At 33.9% G+C, this 12,146-nt stretch overlaps 1 protein-coding gene across 1 annotated transcript in view; it reads right to left on the bottom strand.

The window, feature by feature from the left end:
* ROBO1 (roundabout guidance receptor 1) overlaps nt 1–12,146 on the bottom strand; it is a 1,264,035-nt gene that overhangs the window by 1,067,260 nt on the left and 184,629 nt on the right. The window contains exon 2 of the mRNA XM_079766678.1: nt 5,607–5,745. Coding sequence (XP_079622804.1) covers nt 5,607–5,694 — 88 coding nt within the window. The 5' untranslated portion in view covers nt 5,695–5,745. The remainder of the gene's footprint in view (nt 1–5,606; nt 5,746–12,146) is intronic.

Here is a 12,146-nt window from a genome sequence, read left to right as displayed (position 1 = left end):
TCACTCTTTCCCTCCCTCCCTCTCCTTTTCCCTTAGTTTCTTCTTTCCTTCCTTAGTGTCTGTAGGTCCTTTATCACTTTAGTTCAAATTAAATTGTGAGAAGTAATATTCAGATAATATTGGTTTCTCTTACTTTATGGTGTTCTTCTAGCTTTCATAAGGCTTAAAAAATTTGTAAGATTTGCCCAGCTGGTGTGGCTCAGTGGTTGAGCATTGACCTTTGAACCAGGAGGTCACTGTTGGATTTCTGGTGAGGGCATAAGCCCTGGTTGCAGGCTCGGTCCCCAGTGGGGGTTGTGGGGGGTGTGCAGGAGGCAGCCAATCAATGATTCTTATCATTGATGTTCTCTCTCTCTCTCTCTCTCTCTCTCCCCTTCCTCTCTGAATCAATAAAAATATATTTTAAAATGTATAAGACTTGAGTTTTTATTATACTTTATTTGTAGTAAATATTGTTTTTAGGTATCACATTTGGGTATAACTCATACATGTATAGTTGGTCTTTTCATGGTTCTAACAGAGCTGACTTACTACACACAGGGGCACAGCCTGGACCATCAATATAGTTTGGGGACCATGAAAATATTTTAATTTGCCTTAAAATAAAAAGAAAAACATTTACAAGCAAAGATTATATTCATGTTGATGACAACTGAGTTTTAAAATGAAATGTTTACTATTCTTTCATGGAGGAAAGCAGCAGATGAAGGCCGTACTACCTAGGGTTCCTGTAAGTCATAATGCAACCCTGGTTCTTGGTCTCTTTTTTCAGAAAATTTATATAATTGACATATTATTCTAATTTGGATATAGATTCACAGGTGCTTAATGTTTGAGTCAATACTTTATTAGGACTTGGACAAAACGTAGGGTTAATTGTACTCATTAGGCCAAATTATGAATGATTTCAAGTCATTTTTATTTATATATGTTTTCACTAATCTATTTATTAGTTCAGTGGCTTTTTGTCTTAAGCTAATAGCTTTCATCATTTGTGAACAATTGTGTTTTTAAATCTATAAAGATTACTATGAGGTAAAAACAATAAGAAATATAAGCAAAAAACAAGCAAAATATACCAGTGGTTGCCTCAAGTCTCCTCCCCCATATCCTTGCAATACATAAAACAGATATCTCCAAATACTTTAATCCCTTTCTCATGAAAATCTTTCCTCAGAGAATAAACATCTTGTGAATGTATGAACTATTTGTTTCATCAACTTATACTTGTTGCGAGCAGTGGTTCTCAGATTTCCTCTGTGAGGGTGACTTGGGTACCTGTCGAAGTGCGGGTTTCTGGGTTTTGAACCCAGGCTCCCTGTCTCGGGGTCACTGCCAGCAGCTCTGGGAAACTTTACTTTCAATAAGCATCTGTGGGGGTGGGGGGTAATGTGGGGATAAGGACACATATGTAATAATAATAATAATAATAATAATAATAATAAAGTGTTTCTGAAAAAAACAATTTCTGCAAAACATGCTGAGAATTCTGTCATCATATGGAATTGTCAAATGGCATGTAAAATCAAGTCACTTTGTTTATAGTAACACCTCTACCAGTGCATACGTGGAAGAGTTAAGAAATGTTATTGTACTATTAAACCTAAGTATTCTATTCTAATGTAGGAGACATAACGTTAAGTTTCCTTAATTAACTGATTAATTTCTGAATAGTGAGAACAGATAAAAAATCAAACTGTTTAAGAACAAGCAATCTCTATAGATTCTAAATAATATGCATTTTCCTTATCATTGCCCATGGCTACAGTACTAAAGAAACTAATCACAAATAGTCACAGGAACAACATTCCTGTGGATAAAAACCTTTGTGGGATGCACAATATGCAACATTATTAGTTAAATAATATATTCCAAAAGAAACACTTAAAGATTCTATCACATTTCAATTTCAGAAATTTACTTTTACTTATTTTTTATAAGTATTATAAATAAGAATATTATAAGAAATATTATAAAAATATTATAAGAAATATTTTTTAATCTGAAATAATTTCTTAAATATATTCAAAATCTGCTGGACATGTGGAAACTAAATAAAATCACAAAAATAGGAATATATGTCGATCATAAGTATATACTTACTATTATTTCTAGAATTTTACATACAGAATCATTTCTTTAAGATTTTAAATTTATGATTAATTGATTCAAACACAGATAGCACTTAGCTCCTTGCAATTTCTTTCCTTTCGAAATAACAGAATGGTACTGAGTGGTGGTGAATGGCTAGGTGGGGAGGGTGAGCAGCAAATCATTTCAGACAATTTCACACTCAGGGCTTGTTGACGTGAGGCAGGGCAAGGGAAATAACCCTGTCAGCACCTGCATCTTTAATGAAGGACAATTCTGCTACACATTTAGAGAATAGAGAGGAAAAAATAAATCATGTTTAACTTGAAAGTGGGTTGTCATATTTATTCAAATAGAAATACAACCTTCTATGCTTCTCCTGCCCCAGACATTTCCATTTAAAATCTTACAATATATACCTCAAAATCAACATTTTTAATTATGTATGTTCTTTAAATTTTCAATTCAATCCACTATCTGGCAAACGCATATTTTTAAAACCTATTATTTACCATTTGTCTCCCCTATTCTTCCTGACATCTGTTGCAATCAGAGGTGGATGTTTGAAATATAAGGAGAGGTGGATGTTTAAAATGTAAGATTCCTTTGTAGCACAGACTGAATAAAGATGTGGCACAGCCCCGATACAGCATGCCTCAAGGCCTCAGGAGATAATCACAGTCACGTTTTAAGAGAATTTTATATGTGAATAAGGGATGAGGCAAATTGACAAGAGGAATGTCTGGCAGCGGTTTTAATAATCAGGCAGGTTTGAGTTGTCTCTATAGGCAATGAAGGCAAAACTCAAATGGTTGGAGAGACCCAATCATTCCTAGAATCTACTTCTTATGCATTCCTTTTCTCCTAAAACTGATTTACAGTTTACCAAAAATAGTTTTTCTTGATTTAAAATGTACAAATAATTTCAAGTCACCACTCTGACACACCAACCACTTCACATACGATAAAGTAGAACTTAAGCAGTTTTAAAAATTTATTGTGTAAGGACACAAACTAGAATATAGTAAACATGAGCCGAATAACCCATCCATTCCAGCATTATATACAAATGATATCATAATATTGAATTACACCAAGTACCCAATTCATAGCTTGACTGAAAACCTCTTGATTATTGTGGTAATAAAATAATCCACATTATGATGGCTATTTTTATTGATCTTTATTTTATCCCCTGAGGCACTTTTTTATTTTCACTTTCTGACTTTTGAAATAAATTTCTGATGAAGAACAATATTTTCTTAAGGGAAAAAGTGGAAGTAAATAAGTTGAATGAGAAATTGTTTCTTTTTAAGTCACTGATATTTGGGTCTTCCCATCTTTGCTCCCTCTGAGCTCTGAACTAAACTCATCCTTTGTTATTCTGAAAATAACAAAGCTAAAACAACAGAAGTATAGACTGCACTGCATTCTGAGATGAATGTGAAGGAGAAGAGATGCTGAGGCTGATGACTCCTTTCAGCAAGTTTTCTAATTTCCCTTGCCGGGAACCAGTGCTCCCAGATGGAGGCAGTTATGAAAATGACTCCAACTCGGCAGGTGTGCATTCTGAAAGCTAACAGCATATTTCTTTTGACAGGCAAATTACATTAAATAATTCTTGAACTCTTGTGGTCCTGATCAAGAAAGACATTTAACTTTATACATCTCATTTTTGATACTCTTAGTTCTTTTTAAGGTGTAACCAGTTGATTGCCTTTGTAACTAATCTATATATTGCATTGATCAATATATTCATATATATATTAAGGTGGGTGTTTGTTTTTTAGTTTTGAAATACTTGCACGTAAGATATTGCGGAGTTTTGTCAAATTTTGGACCTAATTGTTCAAGTTGATTTATCTTTTCTGAAATTATACAATATCTTCAATTAAAAAGGCAACTTTATATTCCATAGATAAATTTTCTATGGATGAAATAGTATATATATGTTCTGCAGATAAACCTTACTCACACCCCACATACATTCATGCATGCATTCCTTCTTATAGATTAACATGATCAAACCACACTTGGTCATTTTTATATGATTACCTGATCAATAACTAGATCATGAACTTAATTTGTTGACTTGTAACAGTTATTACCTTAAAACGCTACAGTTTACACCTAACTGCTAACAATTACACCTACATATACATAAATATATCTATATATCTACATAACTATCTGTATCTATTTCTATAGTCATAGCTTTCAAAGCACTTTCATATAAATGACCTCTTTATCCTGACAATTTGAAAGACGGTGGATTACTTTGTATTTAAATTTGCATTTTTCATAATTCTTATGTGGAGCATGACATTTTTTCATACTGACATTTTTTTATATTTGGTTCATTCACTAATTTTAATCAATATTCAACAGAGTTGTGGCAAGAGAAAGGCATGTAGGAGCAGGTTACAAACTTGTGCTATTTTTATTGTGTTAATCTAACTCAGCATAAAGTAACCAAATGAACTTAACTATAACAGACTAAATTTTCTGTATATGTCCACCCTATAAAATGTTTTAATAAATCCATTTGTTTGTTCACACCTCCCTTATCTTTGAGTTCCAACTGTCAATCCTAACCCAACATGGGAAAAAATAAACCAAGCCTCTGGATTATTTGAGAATCCTGATTTGTGTGTGGATACATGTGATAAGTTACACTTAGTTGCTGAATATTAAAATAAATGAAACAATAAAACAGACAAATAAAAATTAAGCTTGCAGTTTGGTTAAACAAAACATTGTATGCTATTCTTTTATCAATAACTTGGCTAAATTATAATTTCATTAAATATATCCAAATACCTACATTTTGTTCCCTAGTGTTATCTGAGGAAAGATGAAATAATATTTTGATTGTATATCAATGTTTTTCTATTTTCCACTATTATAACATTGGGTTTAGACTATTTCTTATTTAAAAAGTTGATGTGAAGCTTTTTATAGCAATGTTATTCCAGCACCTTTAACAAAATAATAACTTCAAGGAACCAGACCTTTAACTTCACTGAAAACAATAGTAACTATGGCAGCAACAGAGCAGCTGTTACATTTTTATTCTGACAGTGTTCAGCCTGTTAATTAACATGTCACCACTCTGTAGAAATTTCAGTTTTAAAAATTTCACTTTTTGATATTCCTTTTCTAAAGTACAAATATGCATTGTGACATTGCTGTTCCTTTTATGTTACACATTTCTTCCCTACCCTAATTGTTCTTCCATTCACTTAGTTAATACAATCACTTCCTACATGTTTCAGTGACAGTGAGATTTTCTAAATTTTCTCAGTTTCTCTAGGGAATGAATAAAGTGCTTTGTATTCAAGGATAATATTTGATGCCTGAAGTTATCAGCACACATACTTAAGAAGCCATTCGCACAGACTTAAACTTCCAACGGAAAAGAACAAATTTGATTTACAATACACATGATAAAAATGAATTTAAAGCAAAGATGAAATACTGGTCAAAGTCTGATGAAGCGAATGCCCGGCACTTACCTGGAATGAGCTGTGACAGGAGCAGCTGATCTTTTGACAAGCTGAGGAGTAATGTTATGACCAAAAAAGGAACATGTTTCCATTTCATCTTTGTCCCTTCCTTGCATTACACCCAGCCAGTGGCACAGATAGGTTTTATCTGTAGGGTAAACAAAACAGAAAATTATTTTCTTAATGGTTAGCCATGTTGAGATAAAGAAAATATTATATTTTGGTGAAAAATTACAGTTGAAATGTATTTGAATGTCATTTTTTAAATGATAAAAAAGATAAATGGTTAAACTTGAATACAACTTGCACAGAATATACTCTAGGATATATATTTTCAGTAAATGCAGCATTTATTAATTTTGAAAATGCATTTACACTCAGATATAACAAATGATTTCTTTATTTTATCTGCCCTTTAGGGATACCAGATAAGTATTTTGATTTCTCATCAATTTCGTTGGAACACTCTTGTGAGGTCTAGAAAACTATGGTTAGTCATTCACTAAACAAATATTTACAGATGGCTTTTCATGAGCCAGTCAGTATGTAACTTCGGGGATACAGCAAAAGACAAAAATACATATTCTCTCTTCATTCAGGCACATACATGATTTGAGGCCACTTTATATCAATTTATAAACAAATTTAAAAAGTTGTAGATTTTCTATTCTGAAAAGGCACTCTGTATCAGTCATTATGGGCCCAAGAAACACATGACAGTGTCTTATAGGCAGCAGCTCTTTCAGTCCGGGGGCCTCGGACAAGATGATGACAAACAGCAGGTATGCAGGTGGGAGGCCAATCAGTGTTGCCTGGAGAACTGACCAGACCTTGTGAAGAAATGGCATTGGAGATACAAGATAATATTTTATAAGAGGAGAAAATTCTCTCTCTCTCTCTCTCTCTCTCTCTCTCTCTCTCTCTCTCTCTCTCTCTCTCTCTTTCTCTCTCCCTACACACACACACACACACACACACACACACACACACACACACACACACAGAGCCTCCAAAATGTATACACGTACGTTTTTGATAGTTCAATTGATGTTTCTATTTTTCCAGATTTAACCCATTTCAATTAGTAATTATTCAAAGTGCATATAGCATATACATTTTTGGGACACCCTGTATATAGGGAGCTTTTTGATTAGTTGATAGAGTTTTCCAGGATATAATATGATCAAAAGTCAAAAAGGTAAAAACAGGTGCTTAGGAGTCACTGTGGAGTTTAATGATACATGATAATATTGTCCAGGTTACTTAGACAATAACTCTGGTGGGAATGTGAAGTATAAAGTAATCATGAGGACACTCAGCACTGGGTCACAATAATAGGGCAGAAAGGTATAATGAACACACACCCAGGACATTGGCAAAGGAGAGGGAAGAAATGATGGTGCTGGGGAGGGAGGCAGACAGGTGGCACTATACAAGTCAGTACTGTGTAGGACGTGGCAAATGACTGGATTTGGGAGACTGGAAGTGGAAAGACATTGATTCAGTTAGTCTAAAATACATAAATAAAGCTAGCATGGTATAAAATGTAATCTGTCCCCCCATAAAACAGTTCTACCACATATTTCTGTGATACTCGGAGTATAATCTTGAAAAAGGATGACCAACTCCATTCTGTAGGTTGATCTGCACAAATCTAGTGTCAATTTGTCTTTTTGAGCAGAGCTGCTCTTACTTTCTTATCACTGAAGAGTTAATTGCCAAGTTTTCCCTTAGCAGAGCTGCCTAATCCTCCTGCCAAACAGCTACAGTCATCTGACCTCATTTAAGACATTTGAGGACTATTTCTTTTTTCTTAAGAATAATATTGCCTCCAAAAATATTCTTGGTTACTGCAAGTTCCTATCTGGTGTTTATCTTCCTTGTCCAGGGGCTCATGTCTTTATAACTTTCCTTATCTAATATATGTCATAAATTACTTTTTCTTTCATGCGTTATCTGTTTTAAGTGTCAAGTGAGAGTAGAAAGCAGATTAGATTTCAGATAAATGCAAACCTAGATGAAGAGTCCCACTCTCCATGCTGTGCAGTTGCTAGCTTGTCCAGAGGCTCCCTCTCAGGACTCTCCACTGACTGTTTTGGCTCATCGTCACATTTCTCAGTGATGTACAGATTATTAGTTCTTGCAGAGAAAATATATAAATGTACTGCATCCTAGTGATTTCTGCTCGACCGGGTTTAGATATAATAGTCGCCTCTCTTCTTGGATTCTGCTTGCCTAGGAATTTTCCCATATTTCTCCTCACTTTAATATTGGGTTACTGTGGGCACTAGACATCAGCGAGCTTGTTTTGGAATAACCTTAGACCTCTAATTCCTTAAATGTGCATAAGTAGTTTTGTCTCAGCTTTTGATGTAAATAAAAACACATATGAATTTAGAGACTTTATGATTTTCTCATTATTTGAAAATTTAGAATAATTATATTTGTTAAGTAATACTTTAAAGTTTACTTATTGAACCTGAGTTTTTTATACCTATGGTTAATTATATTTTAACCATTTCATTAACAATTACATGTAGCTAATTAGTAATACGTAGCTGTTGAGATTATAAAGGTCCTTATTAATCATGTACATTCTCTTTTTAAAATTGTAAAAAAAATGTTGATATAATAATTAGAAAATAAACCTGAAAGGATAAACACTTATTACAGTTGGTTGAACTCATGCAAGTTATTCAAAAGGAAGAGATTTCATTTCAAACTTCTATAATGTTTTAGTATGAATGTCCATCACACAAATTTTTATTATCTAAGGAAAAGTCTATGAATTTACATAAGTAGCTAGTAATATAACAATTTTAAGATACATCCCATAGATCAGAAGTGGCAGCTGCCTTATTTGCTATGCACATTTATCATAATACCTTGAAGTTTTTATCCTCTGAGCCCTTTCTGAAAAGGAAATCTCCCCAAAGTAGGATATAAACCTAATAGCAAATACACTAATCTTCCATTTAAAATTACAGTACTAGTATTTGACATATTAGCAGTAGGACAATTGATTTTAATGAAGAATGAGATAGAACTAGTTTAGATATTATCTGAGTATTACAATATAGTGAATTCAGCATCCACAAACATAACCCCAATGAATATAAAGACACTTTTCCTCATACACACATCTATACAGTGCTATTATCAAAGTATTAAGACTGTGTATCCAGGCTCTAGACGGGTTAGTTAGATCATTGTCCTCATAGGCCAAGGTTTAGGTTTGATCCCCAGCACATACAGGAATCAACCAGTAAATGCATAAATAAATATAACAACAAAACAGCAAATAAATCTCTCTCTCTCACCCTCTCTCTTTCTCCTTTCTCCTTCAAATCTACATATATAAAAGGCAAGCAATCGGAATGATGGAACAACTGGAATGACCAGTCTCGATAACGTGCACTGCGGGAAAATCTTGTTCTATGATTACTAATAAAATTTCTTGGAAAGCAAGAGAGTTCCTTAATAAATGAATTTTTGACTTTGTTGAATTCAGAATTTACATAAATATTTCTATAGGCAAACATTTTGGTTTACTTAAAAGAACATAAACATGTCCTAAGCTTTTTATTGGATTATGATGACTATTTTTCAGATTCCTCTGAAACGCTTCAGCATAGTTAACTCTCTCTCTCTCTTTCTCTCTCTCTCTCTCTCTCTCTCTCTCTCTCTCTCTCCATATTTGAAAAAATAGAAACTGCACTTACCAAAGCTTTCCTTGTTATTAGCCAAAATTTATTCTCCTTTAAGTTCCAAAACAGCTTTTTTTTTAATTGAAAATAAAATATGCTCAAGAGAACCAACATATTTTTTTAAGTCTTGTCTTCTCAGTCTTTTCATCTTATTTAGCTTAATTTTTAAGTGAGTCAAAAGTTAGGAGAGTTGAAAATGTTCAACAGGACAACAAAAACAACAACTGTTAATTATTTTTGTCCTAGTCTTAGAAAAAAGAAACAGTGGCTGGTGGAATAATAGCTGTGCCTAAAAGCTGTCTTTTGGAGATCAATGACCAGAAAAGGCCAGCCTCACCTTGGAGTTTGCATATAACAGAAAAATCAGTCAGCCACCCACATATGAATAAGGAGATATTTTCCCTCTTTACAAATGAGATAACTTAAAGTTTGATCTACACAAATAGAACTACCCTCCTAGAGCTCACAAAGAAAAAACAATCATCACAGTTAAACTTCTCTATTCAAACCAGTCTTTGTCCATTCTGGACTTTTTTTTTTTAAATTAAGAATCCAAAATTAGCTTTTATAAAAAAGCTAAAATAAAATATATAATCAATAAATATTTTGAATAGTAAACATATGGAGAACTCTGCACCAGGCAATGGAGAGTCAAATTGATATGATAGCAATCACTTTCTTCATGTTAGAGCAGTAGATAGTTTATTATAGATGAGGGGCAAAAATAAAAAGGATTGAGTTGGCCATGGAGGAAGTAGTCTGAAGGTGGGAAAAGAAAGGAGCTGATCTAGGCTTTGAAAGGTGTCTTGGAATTACACATCTGGATAAACTGGGAAAAGACATTCAGGGAGAGGATGCATGTGAGGTGCAGCTAGAGTGTGGCTATAATGGACAGTTTGTGTACAAATAAATAGTAATCTATATATATAAAAGCCTCAGCGATGGTTATGACCAATTGACCAAACGATTGGTCGACTGGTCGCAATGACATGCACTAACCATCAGGGGACAGACGCTCAATGCAGGAGCTGCCCCCTGGTGGTCAGTGCGCTCCCACAGCCAACCTCCCGTAGCCGGCCAACCTCCCATGGTTCCTCCCCCCAAACTGGGCAAGATGGCCCCAATCAGCCCTGATCCCCGGCCAGGCTGAGGGACCCCACCTGTGTACGAATTTGTGCACTGGGCCTCTAGTATATATATAATAGTTTACTTACTTGTTAGAGCATCTGATTTAATTACATTAGAAAAAATAATTCATAAATTATTACCTTCCACATGAGATACATTTTGTCTGTGTAAATGTGTGTCATTAGCAATAAGTATACTGGCATTAATTTTATTATGTTTCTTACCACAAAATGTCAAACAATTGGAAATTCTTGAATTAAGACTAACTCAAGGCTTTTTCTTATCAACAATGACATAGCATATGGAAATATAAAGCTTGGTAACAATCATAAACTTGGAAAAAGAGTAAATCAAGATAAGAGAAACCATGTAGAGGATTATTTAGTGTATTCTAGTATGTATGGTGAATAGGATCTTATATAAAAGTCTATTAAGTGGAATAAAAAGAGGAAATAAATATTATGATACTTCAAAAAAAAGGCAACACAATTTGGTGGTGTATGGGAGGAAGGAAGGAAAGAAAGAAAAAAGAAAAGAAGGAAGGAAGGGTGTTTTCCCAAAATTTCAACCTAGGTAACAGAAGGCTTAATAAGAAATGTGTGTGTGTGTGCGCACGCGTGCGCAATTTTAAAAAATAGCTTATTGATTTTTAGAGAGAGAGGAAGGGATAGGGAGAAAGAGAGAGAGAGATGCATAGATGTGTGTAAAACACAGATCAGCTGCCTCCTACACACCCCCTACTGGGCATATGCCCTGGCCAGGAATCAAACTGTAATCTTTTGGTGCACAGGACAATACCCAACCCATCGAGCCATACCAGCCAGGGTTTTTTGTTTTGTTTTTTTAAGTAGTTTATGTATAATTTTTATAAATGACTGGCTAATCTACTCTTACTCTAAAGTTCTCTAGAATAAAAATATGCATATCTCTATAGTTATCTCCACTAAGGATTTATCATCGCTTCTGTGTAGTGGGGGATGTATTTACTTTCAAATATTAAGAAGTTAGAAGTGCATAACACCTTTTAAAATTTTAGGTTTAATGTTTTCATATAAACATTTTAGGTTTAATGTTTTCATATAAACATTTTCATATAGACAAATTATTACTGAATTGTTGTGAAGTTTGAACACTGTCACATCTCCTGTATAGAATATATTATTTGAAAACTGCATACTACATATAAAAGCAGAGGACCAAGATCACAGATTTAGGGCTGAATAGATTAGAACACTTTAGCAAGATTCTCAGTAGTTTGTCAACCAATTCCTTGACGATCCTGAGTATGTAGGCACAGCCACATTACTATTGACACATCAGTTTTATTTGAATGAATCATGGACACATTAAGCCTTCATTAATTTCACAAGATACTAATTTTCATCAAATTTTTGGGAAACGCAACATTTGAAAAAATACTGTGGACACTCAGGGCAAGGTGATAAACCTCATACTTTAAGGAATTAGATGTTTGAGACTCTTATTATTACTCAAAATGTACTGAAATAGCTTATTAAGTCAGGTTAAAGACCCAGAAACTGTATTCTTATTTATTTAGTTCACTTAACGTAATCCCATTTATTAGTCCCATATAGACAGATATGTTACTGATACCATTGTTGTAGTAACCTGGTTAATATTTAACAGGAAGGGAGTAAAGGGGAGACCTGATAATATCGGCAGGCCATTTGCTTCATGAAGCTGCAGTTTAACA

This window comes from Cnephaeus nilssonii (genome assembly GCF_951640355.1).
Source record: "Cnephaeus nilssonii genome assembly, chromosome: 3".
NCBI lineage: Eukaryota > Metazoa > Chordata > Mammalia > Chiroptera > Vespertilionidae > Cnephaeus > Cnephaeus nilssonii.
Note: the sequence above shows the minus strand (reverse complement) of the source record. Positions and strands in the feature narration are given on the sequence as shown.